A 16,321-nucleotide genomic window follows, 5' to 3' on the forward strand; every position below is an offset into this window, starting at 1 on the left:
GGCCCGGGACCTTCACCACAGGCCCCGGCCCCAGCCCCTCACCACAGGCCGCACGGGGCGGCCGAGGCTGCCGAGCCCCATGCGCGGCCTGGAGGGCCTGCAGCGCTCCGGTTCCGGGGCCCGAAGCCCCGGGGCGGGGCAGGGAGAGGCCCCGTCCCCCCGGCCCCCCCAGACCTCCCCCGCCTCCGCGGGACCTCCGTGGCGCGGCGCGATGACGTCACGCAGCGTCGCGCAGCGATGACGCGCAGGGGCGGGCGGCGGCAGCGGCGGCGGCGGCGGGGCCCGGAGTCGGGGCGGGTGGCGGGGCCGGACATGGCGGCGCGCCCCGGCCCGCGGGAAGATGAATAAGGGCTGGCTAGAGCTGGAGAGCGACCCCGGTGAGCGGCGGGGCGGGGGCGGGCCCGGGGGGCTGGCGGAGCGGCCCGGAGGGGTAGGCCGGGGTGGGGCCTGGGCCGGGGGCCCGGAGGAACAGGCCGGGGGGACCCTGAGGGGCAGGCGGGGGGTGTGAGGTGCAGGGATGAAGCTTGGGCCGGGGGGGCGCTTGGGGTGGGGGGTGCGTGGGCAGGGTTACAGGGCGCAGGCCTAGCGTGCGGGTGCAGGGGGGCAGGGGCTGCGGGAGTGCGGGGGGGAGGAGGGCCTGGGGCGGGCGGGGGGGCTGCTGGGGGCGCCAGGGGGGTGCCTGGGGGTGCGGGCAGAGGGTTGGGAGGGCAGGCGAGCACGGAGGGGTGTGTGGGGCAGGGGTAGTGTGAGTCCTGGGGGGAAAGGGGAGTGTGTGGGGTTGTGGTGTATGGGACGTGGCCCATGGGGGCGTAGGGAGAGGTTATGAGCGTGTAGGGCAGGCAGGAAAGGGCATGTCAGGACGGGGGGTATGGAGGTTGAGGTGCGTGATGATGGTGATGAAGAGGGATGGGGCGAAGAGGGCTGCAGGAGCGTGGTGAAGGCTCAGAGTAGGTCCTGGGTTCTGGTAGTACTTGTACATGAGGTCTGAGGTACCCCAGACACCTCTGTGTGCATGTGATCTGATAAAGCCAGGTGTCTCTGTGGAAGACATCTGAAATGCTGCAAGGGTGTAGCATGAAGCATTTCTGGTTTTTGCAAATATACCCTGAAATATCGCTGAAATACAGGGAGAGGCATGCATCTGGGATGCCCCTTGCTACAGAAGCAGCTCTGACTGGTGGTTGCCCCAGACCTACATGGGTGATTGAGGACAACCTTTGTCAGTTGGGAGCATGTGAGGGTGGCATCTCCATCCCATGTGTGTCAGATACTGTTGTCACTTTGCAGCTGAGTGGGTGGATCAAACCCTCTCCCCCAGATAGTCCAGGAAAGGTGCTGAAGAGCCTGGTATGGTGCCTGAGCAGCCAGCACCAGGATGGTCACAGCTGTCCCCTTCCCTTTGCATTGGAGAAGGTGGTTTCTGTGGTGGGGTCCTGGACTTTGTTTTGTGGGATAGGATTTGAGGGCCAAAGCCAATGTCAGCTGAGGCATTGGCTGAGTGTTGTTTTAACGTCTCTGACTTGCTGTAGCGCGATGTGGGATCATCCCCTGGGAGGCTGAGAGCCGGTCTTTGGGATGTGGTGGTGTGGTTTTGAGGCTGAGTGAGGAAATTGGACCCCTGGCATTATACCCATCTTCCTGTGCTCAGCGAAGCATTCCATCTGCTGTCAGCCTCCCGTCACCCCAGGTTTTGCTGCTCTTTATGTTCTTTTTACTGGTATTCAGGAATTGCCGAAATTGTTCCCATCTTCCTCCTTCTTCATTGTGATGATGTCAAAGACAGGACATGGGTTGGATTCTTGCACCTGGGAGGGAAGGTTATTTGCTTGGAAGATAATCTGGCTGGGCAGAGACAGACTCTCAGAACACTGCAGCTGTACTCCTTTGGACGTGTGGAGATTTGGATGCAGAGGTGACAGCTCAGACAGCAGTTAGGAATGAACCACGCGCTACTCTTGGCTTTCAGCACATCCCATAAGGTGCCTGGCCCTTGACACGGGGCTTGGGATTGAAGGTCTTGAAACTTTGCTGCTCAGGAAGGGTCGGTAGATCCAGATTTGGGCTGTTTGCCACGGCTGCTGGGCAGAGAGGGGAGCCTTGGGAACCTCCAGGCTGCTGGCATAATATTATGTGTGCTTGTGGACACCAGAACGTTTCTCCCAGCTGACCCAAATGATTTGGGACAGGGGTTTGGGTGTTCCAGGAGGGATGGCAGCAGCAGGATCATGCCTTTTATGGATGCTGAGGTAATACAAAGTATTGAAATGAAGTGGAGAAAAAAACTCAGTTGGAAGGGACCCCGGGAAGTGTTTGGCCCAAAGCAGAGCTAACTTCAAGGGTAGCTCAGGTCGCTTGTGGCCATGTCTGGTTGAATATGCCCAAGAAGGAGATTTCTGCACCCTGGTCCCAGGGCTGACTGTGCTGGTAGTGAAGAATTGTTTTTTTTCTGGTGTATAGGCAGAATTTCTGTTGCTGCAGCTTGTTCCCATCACTTCTTGTCCTTTCATGGTACGCTTGGAGAAGTTTGGCTTCATCCTTTCTCTGACTACGCAGCGATGTTGATCAGACTGGAGGAAAGCATGCAACAGCTGGCTTCCCGTCTCCTTTGGTGCAGCCCTGCCGGTCTAGTGCATGGTCCTGGAGGGCTGCTGCAGGGATGTGGGAGTGCTCTGGGCTGAGCCATAGCGAGCTTGGAAGTCCTGCTTGGTCTTCTCCTTCTGGTGGTACCCGTAGGAACAGTGCTGCTTTCAGCATTTATGGTTGTTTGTGTTTGCAAGGCCTTGTGCTGATGCAAATCTTCACTGGCTGCAAGGCAGAGCTTGTGATATGGTTCACATCTCACATCATGTGTTTTGCTGTGATCAGTAGACTGTAACTGCTGAAACTGGAGAGGAGTGAGGCCTTTGACTTTTGCGGAAGCTTTTACAGTTGAGAGACTCTACCTGTAAGCAGCTGTGACTCCTGCTTCCATAACAGATGCCATCTAAAGAGGGAACAAGAGCCATGGCTGTAATGAGCATCTGAAGACTCTTATGGTCTGCAAGGACCGCTTGCCCTAAGCGCCTTGCTGCAAAGAACACAGCGAGGCTGTGGCACTGCCTGAAGTCTCTGTAGCTGTCACCTGTACGACACAGCCCTCCACAGCATCAAGTATTTTGAGCAAAACCATCTCTGTCAGAAAGGTGCTGGGGTTTGGTGTAATGGCCTTGCGTGGGTGAGGAGGCTGTCACTGGTTCAAAGCATGTTATTTCCATAGCATGTTTCTACCCACTGACAATTTTGTAAGAAATACAGTGTTTTCTGCTAAATTAATGAAGACTTTTTGCTCCCAGAAGTTTCCTCCCTGTTTTAGTAATTTTCACTTCAGTGTGGAAGCCCCTTGGGCTCTTCCCTTCTTGACCGAGCCACTTACATCGAGTTCCTTAAATCTGTTGCTTACAGGGATGTTTCTCAGGATCGAATCCTTCTTATTGATATTCCCTGGACTTCCTCCCAGGCTTTCAGCAGCCTTTGTATGGGAGTGAAAGAAGCAGATTTATTTATTATTCCAGTCTCGAGCTCGCTAACTCCGGGTGCAGGGGGACCATCTGAAAATTAGGCCAACTGCCTTTGCTACGGCATCATAGTGGAAGCTGCTGCTCAGTTGCTGATGTCTAATAATCCTTTGGTCTCTTTGCTGTTGTCTCTGTATCTCTGGTTATGTCCTTCTGTAATGGGAATTTTGTAGACACTGGAGACAGGCTCTTGGATTTGGTCCCCCAGGAGAGAAGGAGATGAAGATGAGCCTTTTGACACTCGGACTTCCCCGCAGCCCTGTTGCTGTGAGCTGGCTTACCCTTCACTGGCTGTCTTTCACTAACAAGGACATAAATTGCCTTGTTTTAAAATATCCTGTGATGAATCTAGCTCTGTTTCCCTCCAGTTAGAAGCATGCATGTCATTTAGGTGCTCCCTGTTGCTGTGCATGGTGGGGATTTACTTCTTGGCAGGTCATCTGCAGTGGGTCAGGATGATGAAAGTGGATCTGGCTACACTGGGCTCTGGCAGGGGAGGGTTGGTTCAGGTCCTCTCGAGGAAGAGGATGGTGAACAGAGATGGAGGGATAAAGGGAGCCAGAGCACCTCTGCAGCAAGCCAGGGCTCAACAGTTCTGCTGCTGGGGAGTCAGTGTGATCCTGGTGCTGCTGTGCTGCATTTTTTCTGGCTGTGCCTTGGTCTGGGACCATGTGGAACCTTCCAGGGGCTGGTGGCAGCAAGTTTCCTCTCTGCTTTCTTCAGCTACAAGTAGCCTACCTGTTGGTTTTGTTCCTTTCCAGGTCTCTTCACACTCCTGGTTGAAGATTTTGGTGAGTGCAAGAAACCTTCCTGGGATGTCTGTTTTGTGCGCAACATTACTCCTAGTCCTTTCTGGGTGCCTTTACACCAGCTTCTACCCTTTGTTTGCAGGGGTCAAGGGAGTGCAGGTTGAAGAGATTTATGACCTGCAGAGCAAATGCCAAGGGTAAGTCACAGGCATGAAAGTACGAGTTTTATTAAGCAGAATGTGTCTGTGCGCCTGGGAACTCATTGCTGGGCATTCAGAAGGGCTTGTGTGAGCTTGTTGGTCATGGAGGTCAGCATTGGAAGTGATGAACCAGGAGTGCCTCATCAGGATTGGGGCAGACAGGTAATCTCCTGCCTTGAGAAAGACCTCGTGGGGGCAGGTGGGGGCATACTTCAAGGGCTTCGTCTCCCTTTCCCCATGGAGAGCTGCAGTGCCAACCAGCGTGCTTGCACTGGGGGCTTTCTCCCTGTCTCGCTGCTTTGAAGTGGCTTTGAGGCTGTTGCTTTCTTAAAAGCCATTGTCTGAACTCCTCTTGAAGATGAATACAACATACATTGAAAAGGACAGGTCGTTGGGTGGTCAGGTACTGTTCTGCAGGTCAGTCAGTGTCCAGAGGTGAATTTCACCTCCCGTTTTTCTGTCTTGAGCCTCTTAAGACCTCTCAAATCCCAAAGTTTTCAAGCTTGATTGTTGTCTGAGCCTGGAGCATTAGCCTAGGAGAGTGTCCTCGGTGATGTGAGGCTGGGGGGATTTGTGGCAGGGATGGTCACTTCCAGAAAGATGGGGTTGGTGGTTCTGCTTTTCCTCTTTCTTTGCTGTGCCCACGGTTTGAAACAGACGCTTGGCAGAGCAGCCCCACTGATGTGGTCCATCCAAAACAATGCAGCTGTTGACTTCTCTCTGCAGCCCTGTGTATGGGTTCATCTTCCTGTTCAAGTGGATTGAGGAGCGCAGATCACGCCGAAAGGTCTCTACCCTGGTGGATGAGACGTCGGTCATTGATGATGACATCGTTAATAACATGTTCTTTGCTCACCAGGTAGGCTAGAGGCAAGGGGAGAGTGTGCGTGTGTGTATGTGTGTGTCTCATGTGATACCTCAAGGAACCAACATGGTACTGAGAGGCTGTACTGCTCTTGATGGTCCTAAGGCAGCTCCTCTTTCCTGGGAGTCTCTCCCCTGAGCTTCCTGAGCGCTGCGAGCCTGTCTGTGGCCTGCACTGTGAGCAGATGCTCATGGGACATGGTGTGGCTTGCTAAACAGCACTGACTGACCTTCCTTCTCTTGAGAGCTGAGGTCAGGTTGCTGCTCTCACATCTGGTTCTTGGTAATACTTTTCATTGATTATTGTTGATACTGAGGGGTTGTTGAAGGGTTTCCTTGTTCCTGCCGGTTAAGATGGTCCTTATGTCACCCTCCAGCTGATCCCCAATTCCTGTGCCACCCACGCCCTGCTGAGTGTCCTCCTGAACTGCAACAATGTCGACCTGGGCCCCACGCTGAGCCGCATGAAGGATTTCACCAAAGGATTTAGCCCTGAGGTAGGGGCAGGGGTGTGCAGGGCTGTGCATGGGTGGTGCGTGTGAATCTGCCTCTCGCTCCCCTCTCAGGATGATGCTCTAACAAGCTGGCTCCTCTCCAGGCCTTTGTGGCTGCACGCTACATCAGTATTGCCTCTTCTCACTCATCTTCCTACCTTGCCTTGCTCAGAGCCTTGGTCCCCTTACTCTGGGTGTAGCTCTGAGCCTTCTGTCATGTTATTCCCTAGCTCAGTCTATGGTCAAAAGTTCTCTCTCCTACCTTCAGACCTATCTTGAAGTCTGTGTTTCTCCAACTGTAATTTCTGTAGCGGAAATTGTGTGGTTTTTACCTGTAACTCAGCAGAGCAGAGGGTGTGCGTGAAAGCTGCTCTCCCAGTGCTGTGTGTCGAGGGAGGGAGAGAGGGAGCAGGGAGCTGGTGGGTGAAGCATTTTGTTTGTTGCCTGATGCTTCTCAGTTGTTTTCTTCTCTTCCTGTTTGCTGCAGAGCAAAGGCTATGCCATCGGCAATGCCCCAGAGCTGGCCAAGGCCCATAACAGCCATGCCAGGTGAGTGAGCGGGTGTCACGCAGCTCGCTTTCGCCGGAGGCGGCAGACTCTCCTCTGACCTCTCACCTGTCTTGCCTTTGCAGGCCGGAGCCACGCCACTTGCCAGAAAAGCAGAACGGTATCAGTGCTGTGCGAACCATGGAGGCTTTTCATTTTGTCAGTTATGTCCCTATCAAGGGACGGCTGTTTGAGCTGGATGGGCTGAAGGTCTATCCCATTGACCATGGTAAGAACCTGCCTGTCCCTACTTTTTGACAGAGTTGAATAGACACCCTGGTATGTCCAAATGTATGTATTATTTTTCATTGTCTCTAAGCATTAGCTGATGTTTGTGGAGAATCACTCCAATGGCTCCCAGATTCATCCTGAGTTTTGACAGCTCATTTTGGAGCCTACGCACTGGGGACTGTCTAGAAGGCAATTATTTCTGTATGCATTGCACTGTATTTTCCTCCCTGGTTGCTCAGGGTCATGAGGTCCTTCTGCAGCTCTGAAATAACTCAGTATTGCAAGCAGAACTTGTCTCTTCCTTACTCTTCCCTTGTGCCAAGTAACCACTGTGTGATGAGGCACAGGATCCCAACGCAGATCCCAGCAGGCCGCTCGGGTTACTCCCATCTCTTACAACCTGACCACTCAGTTCTCTCTTTCAGACACTTAGTTATCCCTGCTAGGACTTTGCTTCTGTCTGTTAGATTCTTTGGTAAGGTACCCGCTTTGTGTGCTTGGGTTACTTAAGCATGGCACCAGATCCAGCAGCAGGTGGATCCCAGCAAGAGCTGAGATTTCCTTGGACTTTATAAGCCCGAGCCTTGAATCGCTTGTGGTCTGTAGGGTTCAAAATTCACCTTTCTGCCCAGCACATAGCTCCCATTTTCCATTTGGAAGGCAGAAGCAGGGGATTCCATGTATGGGCTGACAGCACGGTCCTTCTGCTTCCTGGGCCCCTTCTTGGCTTGATCCCTGGTATGTAAGGGAGCCACGACGTTGCCTCTGTTGGAGGTGGCAGGATCTGCTCTGTGAGTCTGAAGCAGGAGCCTTGGCCTGCGTTGCTCAGTCCAGCTAATGTCTCGTTATCACAGGGCCGTGGGCTGACGATGAGGAATGGACGGACAAAGCCAGGAGAGTGATCATGGAGCGCATCGGCCTGGCCACTGCAGGGTAATGACCCAGGCCATGGTGCAGGCACTGGCCCCTTGCCATTCGTCCCTGGGTTATTTCTACTGTGGGCTTTGTGTGACAAGTTGTGGAAGTGGGGGGTGGAGAACATTGCCTGGGGAGAGGTGCCGGTGTGCTGCTTCCTCGCCTTCTCTTGCATGTAATTTGCCAGCCTTCAGAGCATGCAGGGTAGTCCCTGCAAATGGCCACGCAGGATTAAGAGGGGCCAGATCAGGTTCCTGTTAGCTCGAGTCCATAGGAGATGGAACGGTGCTTCTGGTCCTGAGCTGGGATTCTTGGATGCTGGGGCATGGGAGTGACCAAGTGCTGGCATAGGTTGCCCAGAGAGGTTATGGGGTCTCCATCCTTGGAGATACTCAAAGGTTGTATGGATATGGTCCTGAGCAACCGGCTCTGGGTGACCCTGCTGGAGCAGGGGCTGGGAGCAGATGACCCCCACAGGTCCCTTCCCAACCAAGCTGTGATTCTGTGACGGGTGTTTTGTGTTGTGGCTGAAGCAGCTTTGTCCTGCTTCTTCAGCCAGTGTGAACTTGGTTTTGGAGGAAAAGCCTCCTGTGTGTTGGTGTTAAACTCCAGGGCAGGGGAGGTGCTGCCTGGAAGGAGCCCTCGGGGGGTGTGCAGGGTATGGCTGGCAGCCTGCTCGCCCCTCTTGCTGGGAGACGGGCTTTTCCCTGCCAGTTCGTGCCTGACGGCTGCTGTCCCTTCCTGCAGGGAGCCGTACCACGACATCCGCTTCAACCTGATGGCGGTGGTGCCTGATCGGAGAATGAAGTATGAGTCCAAACTGCACATCCTGAAGATGAACCGCCAGACTGTGCTGGAGGCCTTGCAGCAGGTAGGACAGCCCAAGCTCTGAGGGAGTTGTGAGCCTGGGGTAGGAATAGGCTGTTTTCAGGGCATCTCCCTGTGCTGTGGGGGCCCCGGATTTTGGGGTTTTTTTTGGCCTTGGGAAATCTCTGGGAACAGGAATTAACCGGCCTCTCTGCTTGGCCTTTTGCTGCTCACCTGGGAGGTTATCCATGGCATTATTGGTTGATACAGGTGGTCAGCAGCTGGCCCACCCTCATGAGTTGTTCTACGGTGCTTGAACAGGAGAGATGTGGTTTGGGTTATCTCGGTCTAGCACTCAGTGTCTTATCTGTCATTTGCCTTCAAGCTTATCCGAGTAACTCAGCCTGAGCTGATCCAGACCCAGAAGTCTCAGGAGTCTCAGCCTCCTGAAGAGGCAAAGCCAGCCAGCATAAAGACTGTGACTCCGGAGAGCACCCACCCAGGTAGACCCCTGTACCAGTGGTGGAACCTGCCAGCCAGCTTGGCTTGTAGTGGAGTGAGCACGGGCCGGTGACAACGGTTGGCTGACCTGTAGCTGGAGGCTGTTTTATGGTCAGCTTCGCTTTTGTTTCTCCAAGCCCAGCTCTGTATGCACTGTGCTGGGGTGTGGTAGATGCTTCTGTGCCTGGGAGCAGTGTTGGAGAGACATGGAGCTTGGGAACAGGAGAGCTTAAGCTTGGGGGCAGTGGTGACAGCTGGAGGTGGAACGGGAAGTGGGTGTGATGGTCTGGTGGAGTGTAAGAGCTCTTCTTTTACATGGGGTGGGCAAAGGGTGGCAGAGGACATTGAGTAAAAAGTGATGGTGCTGGTCATGAAAGGCTGTGCTGTGCTTGTATGGCAGACGGCACCGACGAGCCCACCAGCCAGGGCCACCCTGTGGCCACGCAGAGCCCACCCAACAAATCCAAACCAGCAGCAAAGACGTCAGCGAGCAGTATCAATGGAGCACCTCCAGGAAACCCCAACCCCATCGTGCAGAGGTTGCCAGCCTTCCTGGATAATCACAACTACGCCAAGTCCCCCATGCAGGTAAGCTGGAGCTCCAGGCCAGCAGCATGCCTGACTCGAGCTGAGCTTTTTACTTCCCATCCCTCACCTCTGTGGGACTGTGGCTGTCAGCTGGTCGGAGCCCTTCGCCTGCCCTTTCAGCCTGCCTGCCCTCATACTCACCCAGGCTGGGAGGTGAGAGGGTAAATAAAGGCTGTCCTGGCAAAAGAGGTTGGCACTGATGTGGGTCAGCTGAGCAAGCATGGGGAAGAGTCCCCCATCTCCTCTTGGAAGGGGCAGGGGGACTGAGGATGTGACCGCTGGGCTCTTCCTCCCTGCCCTGCTGCTGGCAGGCCATCAGCAACTGTGTGTTGCAGGAAGAAGAAGACCTTGCAGCAGGAGTGGGTCGCAGCCGGGTCCCAGTCCGACAGCACCAGCAGTACTCAGATGATGAGGATGACTATGATGACGATGACGATGATGAAGTTCGTAACACCAGCTCGGCCATCAGGTGACGGCTTGAGCTGAGGGAGGCGGGGAGGGAGCTGACGTTTGCAGAACCAGTGGGGGTGACTTCCAGATCTCTTTCCTGAGCGCTGATAGTTGTGTTAGAGCTTGCACCTGCGTGTGCCGTCAGGGCTGTTCTCTTTGCCTGCCGTTTTACTGTTCGCTTGCTGGACCGTGTGAAGCCCTGCTGTAGCTGTTCACAATCAGCCCGCGGTTTTGGCTCTGTGTATTGGCAGCTTTGGGGAACCTCAGTTCCCTAGTGCTGATTGCCAGATCAGCTCCTGGTGACAGTGGTGGTGTGCTCAGACTGCTGCCAAGGTCAGGAAGGTGGGGTCGCAGAGAGGGTGCTTTTGGGGCTTCTGGAAGAAGAGCAGGGGTATGCAGCGCGCTGTGCCCCCCTAGCTGCGTACAGGTACCCGCAGCTGAGCGGTTCAGTGGTATTGGGGTGCTGCCAGAGAAGATGGTGGCAGTGGGGATGACCTAGAAATGTGTCAGGCCTTGATTCATCCCAGCAGACAGCCTGGACTGCTGAGTGCAGAGCTGCCAGTGGCTGCACTGGGCCCCCACCTCCTTCTACCAGCTACTCACCTTCCCCGCTGTGTTCCCGGGCAGGTACAAAAGGAAAGGGCAGGTAAAGCAAGAGCATGTGGCGGGGGCTGCGGATGGCCAGCTCTCCGTCCTCCAGCCCAATACCATCAATGTCCTGGCTGAGAAACTGAAGGAATCTCAAAAGGATCTTTCCATTCCCCTGTCCATCAAGACGAGCAGCGGGGGCACTGCCGTGGCGGTGGTCACCCACTCCCAGCCCTCTCCCACCCCCAGCAACGAGAGCACGGACACGGCCTCGGAGATTGGCAGCGCCTTCAACTCCCCGCTGCGCTCTCCCATCCGCTCGGCCAACCCCACCCGCCCCTCCAGCCCCGTCACCTCCCACATCTCCAAGGTGCTCTTTGGCGAGGAGGACGGCCTGCTGCGTGTTGACTGCATGCGCTACAACCGGGCTGTCAGGGACTTGGGGCCCGTTATCAGTACCGGGCTGCTACACCTCACGGAGGACGGTGTGTTCTGCCCGCTGGCTGTTGCAGGTAGGTGCCTGCCAACTTTTGGAAGGGTGGCATTTCCCCTGTGGTGGTGGGATAGTGTCCTTTGACTTCGGGAGTGGATCCTGGTCCTTTACGGTGGCTGATGGCTCCTAATGCTTCCTTCCTGTGCCCACAGATGGGGGTAAAAGCTCCCCGCCTTCCATCAAACCCGGTGAAGAGGCCCCAGTCGCAATCAAACCGGACGAGAAGGAGGGCAGTGAGGCCAGTGACAGCAAAGAGAAGGTGGGACTTGGCAGGACCAGTGATCACCCTGGGGGGGAAAAGTATTCTCCCAAGGTGAGTTTTGTGCTGTGACAGCCCTGGGAGCCTGGAGCTCCCTGCGCTCACCCAGAGATGCAGCAGCGCTGGCAGTGACTGAACTGCGTGTGCACGCTGTCCCGCTCACGTGTCGCAGCAGCTGTGCCTCCAGGCATAGGGCAGCGCAGGTGGTGTGCCTTGCGTCATCGCAGGGACGTTTGCCTTGGCAGCGAGCAGAGCTGCTGTCTCCTGCAGCCGAGACATTGGGCGTGCTGTGCTCTGCTCTCCTTTGAGCCAGAGGCTGGTGGGACCCTGCACCCCCAAATCCCAGCCTGCTGGTACCTTCACTGCCTGTGCCCGCCAGCAAAGGCAGGACTAGGCTCAGGCAGCACAAGCACATCAAGAGCTTCTTGGAAGAGACCTGGGCTAGAAACTGTTTTACTCGAAAGAGAAGTCTTGAGATTTTGTTATCGAGAATAACCAGGCCCTGGGGTGTCCCTCAGGCATGCACACAACCCTTCCCCCTGTCCCAGAGAACCAGATACGCGGGGCTGGGCCAGGCTCGAGCAGAACCCAGCTCCTCCTCTGGGACTGGCCGTAGTGCTGCCTGATTGATCACCCCCTGGCTCAGAAATTCCCTACAGTGAACTGATCCCCCACCCCCCTACCCTGGCAAGTGTTTTTTACTTTGACAAATCCTCCCTTTCCCAGCCACTTACCAGCTCGCTCCTGTGCTGTGGCAGGGGTCTGTCTGCTCATGTTTGGTCTGCTTGATCCTGACAGGAGCTGCTGGCACTGCTCAAGTGTGTGGAGGCAGAGATTGCAAACTATGAGGCGTGCCTGAAGGAAGAGGTGGAGAAGAGGAAGAAATTCAAGGTTTGTTTGTTGATGACTTGTTTGCATTGCCAGTTTAGCTCCCCGAATGCTTCTGCCTTTACACCAAAGAGAAGGGAGAGCGGTTCAGCTGAGAATGGCGATGGGAAGTATTCAGGGTCCCTTTCCCATTACCAACCAGCCTTACGGGGCAGAGCTTCCGCCAGGACAGACTGAAGCCCCTGGGCAGCACTGACTAGCCTGAGGAGGATGGGGAGCGCTGCAGCTGAGCCACCGCTGAACAGCAGCACTGACAGGAGGAAGCGGGGGGGGGCAGTCTCTGCTGCAAGGCCTGGCAGGATTTCTCCCCTGCCCACCCTCGCCTCTCCCCAGCAGCACTTTGTGGAAAATGCTGGCATTTGAACCGGGATGAGGACAGTCTCAGTCGTGCACTAGACAGGACAGGGCTGGGAGGTGGGTCCCTGCCTGCTCTGGTCTCACTGTTAGCCTTGAGCTCTCCTTCATCCGTGCCACCCATTTGTGGATTATTTGTGAATTTTTCCTCTCTTTGTAGATCGACGACCAGAGGAGAACCCACAACTACGATGAGTTCATATGTACCTTCATCTCCATGCTGGCCCAGGAAGGTGAGCTGTGCTGTGCGGCCGAGGGGGTGGAGCGCAGGGTTCCGATTCAGCTGCGGGAGCCATGCTGAGCGTGGCAGAGCAGCAGCTGGGAGCCTGGGAAGCTCACCCTGCCCTGGGGCATGAGGGTAGCGCTCAGTCTGGGGAGCTGCGCATCTCTGGTCTATGTTCTTCTGATTTTACAGTCCCAGGAGGAGCCCACTAATGGGTTTGGGGCGAGAGGGGGAGGGCTGCACCCTTGCATGGGCAATAGCAGCGCTCCAGTGTGGGCATATCTGTCTGCCTCACCCTGCAGGCATGCTGGCCAGCCTCGTGGAGCAGAACATCTCGGTCCGCAGGCGGCAGGGGGTCAGCATCGGCCGGCTGCACAAGCAGAGGAAGCCAGATCGCCGGAAACGCTCCCGCCCGTATAAAGCCAAGCGTCAGTAGCCTGGGAGTCAAGACTGTGAGAAGCAGCTGGGCTCTGTGGCTTTGGGCAGTGGCACTTGGATCTACGTTACATTTTGCCTAAGGAAGACGGACCACAGTGACAAGCCCTCAGCTGACGTGGAGCCTGGGGACAAAGAGAAATCGGGTTTTCCTCTGAGCCTGAGCTGTGAAAGGCAGGAACATGTTGTCTTGAGGGAAGTCCCTGCAGCCGCAGCAGAAGGCAAGCTGGCGTGCCCAGTTGCCTGAGCGTGCTGCGGCAGCACACACATGCTGTGGGCCTGTGTCTCGGCACTGTGGCCAAGGACTGCAGCAGGAGAGGGAGAGCCCACCTGGCCCGAGTCGGCTCCGATGGTGAACACCGGCGATGCTGATGCAAGGTCGTGCTGGCTGCAGCTGGCTGTGGCTTGTGTCCTCCTGTGTCCAGGCCTTCAGCTCTACGCTTCCCCAGGCCATCTATGTCTGTCTCCTATCCCTCTCCCTCCCTTCCCCAAGTTATTTTTGGTTCTGACCCCTGCTTTGGCCGTTGCCGAGCAAGGTGGCTCCTGGGCAGAGCCCATTCTCCTGCGCTCACCTGCCTCCCTGCTACCTGGTTTCCAGAACCGCCCCCTGGGTGGCTGTGCAGGTCCTGCCTTGCCCAGCCCTCGCAGCTCTGGGCTTGGTGCCACCCCCAGTGCCAGGGGAGGGGGGGTGGGGTTGTCCCTGGAGCTGGGCCTTGTGCCCAGCCCTCGGTGGTGGTGCTGGGGGGTGGCGCGTGGCTCTGCTGCCATGGCTGCTCTCCTAGGGACCAGCTCTGGCCCTGGCGGTGCTGGTGGGTCACACAGGGTTGCTCCAGGCCCAGTTCTGAATCCCTGTCAATTACGAACAGACCAAGTTCATCAGGTGGCCTCGGTGCTGCTGGGCACTGTGCCGGGGTGGACGCTGGGTGTGGAGTCCCTTGGTGAAGCCTTGCAGCGTGGGGAGAGGTGCCTGGGTGCTGCAACACTCGGGGTGGCATGGGGGCTGCAGGGGAGGGTGGAAGCAGTGGCGGGAGCACAAAGCTGCTCATCCAGAGCTCACTGGTGTGGGCAGCAGCCTGCTCCCTGCCGCAGCGCCTGGCCTGGCCCTCGCCTGCCACCTCCTGCACATGGTCTTGGGCCTGTCCCCAGCAACCCAGCCGAACTGAGAAGCCAGAGGTCAGCACCCCTCCAGAGGTGTCCTGAGGCAGAGCTGGGCCGAGGGGTGCTGTCATGGGAGAGGACTGAATTTTGCAAATGTGCAAGTTTGTACAGGTCTTGACTATGGAATGAGGCTGTTCTTTCGGTATTTGTTGAAGGGAAGAAAATCCCATCTCTTGCTGTGTCTAGTATCAAGTGCTGTAAATAATGGATCTGTCTGAAGGAATAAAGCTATCCTGTAACAGCCAGCCAAGGCAGGGTGTGCGAGGGAAGGCAGGGGTGTGCGAGGGAAGGCAGGAGCACTGAGCACGTGGCTCCGGGCCGTGCTGTCCCTGCCAGCAGCACTTCTGTGGTGCTAAAAAACAGGTAAGTGTAGGGATTGCAACACCGGGTGAATGTGATACTGGTGGAGTCCAGTTAATTTATTGACACAGCGCAGAGAACAGGAGGAGAGGGCAGCAGCTGCTGGCAGTTGGCACTTGGCACCCGCTACACCTCTGCGCAGGATGGCAGAGCCCCCAGCTCAGGCTGCCAGGCCCCTCCTGGGCTGGTGGGTTTTCTGGCTAGAAATCCAGGGCGCAGATTAGGGCTGTGCCCCGTTTGATCCAGTGTTTCTGGGGCTTGTTAGTAGGGATCTCCACAGCAATCACGTAGTTGGTGGAGTGGCCTGTTGTTGACAGCGTACCTGTAATGGGGGAAACAACGGCAGGAGGTGGTACTGCAGACCCTGCTGCACCACGCTGACCTGTGACCCCTGCCCCATACCCGTGAGCCCATGTGCGATCCCCTGGCCAGAGGCACTGCTCGCAGAGCGAGGGTGCCTGGCTGCTCAGGCTCCACGACCACAGCAGGAGAAATCTTTTTTTGTTCCTGGATGGTCTCAGCCAACGCTGCCTCGCTCCATGCCAGTGTGTGGCAGGAGGAACTCCTGTAGCCTCTCCTGGGCTGCCCTTCCTAGCGCTTATCCTGGAGATCCATCTTCAGGGCACCTACCTGCACGATTGAGAGTCTTATAGATCGGGCACAGATAGGTGCCAGCAGCTGGAGGCTTGCGGCTGGGGCCGGGAAGCAGCCAGATGACGGCCATCTCTGTGTAAAGCTCCCGGGGGCGCGACTCCGCCAGCTGAAAGGCAGCGGGGGTCCCAGCGGGCGCCTTCAAGAAACAAGCCGTGGATGTAGCAGCCTTGGGCAGGGTGGCGAGTGAGCTGGCTCACCGACTCCTTCATTACCTGCAGAGGGGAGCGGGCCCAGGGCACTTCAGCGAGGCGTCTCCCTTGGTCAGCCCCAGGGACCCCCTTGGGCTGCTCTTGGTTAAGTCAGCGCTGCCGAAGGGGCGCCTGCCCCAGCTCTCCCGTGGGCTGGGCTGGGTTTTCGGGCACCCTGCATCGTGCCTGGGGCAGGGGATGCGAGCAGGTCTGGGGAGGCGGAGAAGCCCCTGCTCGCCTTGTGGAGGTGTCTGACAGTGGGTGGCTGTATCTGAGCACCAAGGGGATGACGGGCTCTGTGGGCAGCAGTGCAGCTAGTGGCTTCACCTCTTGGGCAGGCCAGGGCTAGAACTGCTGCCTTTGTGGCTTTCTAGCAGCACACTGCAAAAATAACCCAGAAAAATCCAGAGCCTCCAGCTCACTGACCTTGAAGCTGAACGAGATGGTGTCAATGGGGATGCCGGACTTCCTGGCAAAGTTCTGCAGTGTCCCAGTGAGGAAGGCCTGGGGGAAGAAGAACCCGCTGATCCAGAACACGGAGGGGATCCCACGGCTGACCCAATTCTGCAGGAATTCAATCCGCTGCACCAAGTCATTCACCCAGGATGCCAAGGGCTTCAGCGATGGGTAGGCCTGCGGGGCAGTCACAGAGGAAGGTGTTGAACACAATCAAGGACATCCTGGACCTTGTGCCCCAGTTGCTGACAGCTGCCCAGAGGTTCATCCAGCCTGGAGCTGGAAACAAGCGCAAGCTGCACTAGGCAGGAGACACGTCCAAGGCAGGGGAGTAAGAGGCAGCTCCATGTGAAGCAGCCCAGTCCA

At 56.6% G+C, this 16,321-nt stretch overlaps 2 protein-coding genes across 3 annotated transcripts in view; one reads left to right on the plus strand and one right to left on the minus strand.

The window, feature by feature from the left end:
* The first annotated feature begins 249 nt into the window (after window positions 1-249).
* Window positions 250-14,542, plus strand: BAP1 (BRCA1 associated protein 1). Of its 2 annotated transcripts, none has more exons than XM_056337093.1 (17): window positions 250-377; window positions 4,316-4,345; window positions 4,446-4,500; window positions 5,230-5,362; window positions 5,745-5,864; window positions 6,349-6,410; window positions 6,494-6,636; window positions 7,493-7,571; window positions 8,301-8,424; window positions 8,746-8,863; window positions 9,262-9,449; window positions 9,785-9,918; window positions 10,527-10,999; window positions 11,133-11,293; window positions 12,038-12,130; window positions 12,642-12,714; window positions 13,007-14,542. In XM_056337093.1, exons 1-17 carry the CDS (start codon window positions 341-343, stop codon window positions 13,138-13,140), a joined length of 2,157 nt encoding a protein of 718 aa, XP_056193068.1. In that variant the 5' UTR covers window positions 250-340; the 3' UTR covers window positions 13,141-14,542. The 2 variants fall into 2 exon arrangements, with proteins under 2 accessions (XP_056193068.1, XP_056193069.1); XM_056337094.1 differs by having other exon boundaries at window positions 11,133-11,239.
* Window positions 14,543-14,711: 169 nt separating this feature from the next.
* The window catches only part of DNAH1 (dynein axonemal heavy chain 1), a 64,764-nt gene continuing 63,154 nt past the window's right edge, over window positions 14,712-16,321 (minus strand). Inside the window, 4 exon segments of the mRNA XM_056335106.1 lie at window positions 14,712-14,979; window positions 15,288-15,426; window positions 15,428-15,523; window positions 15,926-16,132. Coding sequence (XP_056191081.1) covers window positions 14,858-14,979; window positions 15,288-15,426; window positions 15,428-15,523; window positions 15,926-16,132 — 564 coding nt within the window. The 3' untranslated portion in view covers window positions 14,712-14,857.

This window comes from Falco biarmicus, chromosome 4 (genome assembly GCF_023638135.1).
Source record: "Falco biarmicus isolate bFalBia1 chromosome 4, bFalBia1.pri, whole genome shotgun sequence".
Taxonomy (NCBI): Eukaryota; Metazoa; Chordata; class Aves; order Falconiformes; family Falconidae; genus Falco; species Falco biarmicus.

Excerpts from the sequence above, each read along its gene's own strand:
- BAP1 (XM_056337093.1), top strand. The coding sequence starts at position 341 with ATGAATAAGGGCTGGCTAGAGCTGGAGAGCGACCCCG. Across the intron at positions 7,572-8,300 it reads ATCGGCCTGGCCACTGCAGG|GGAGCCGTACCACGACATCC; the intron begins GTAATGACCCAG and ends CCCTTCCTGCAG. Across the intron at positions 11,294-12,037 it reads GGGAAAAGTATTCTCCCAAG|GAGCTGCTGGCACTGCTCAA; the intron begins GTGAGTTTTGTG and ends TGATCCTGACAG.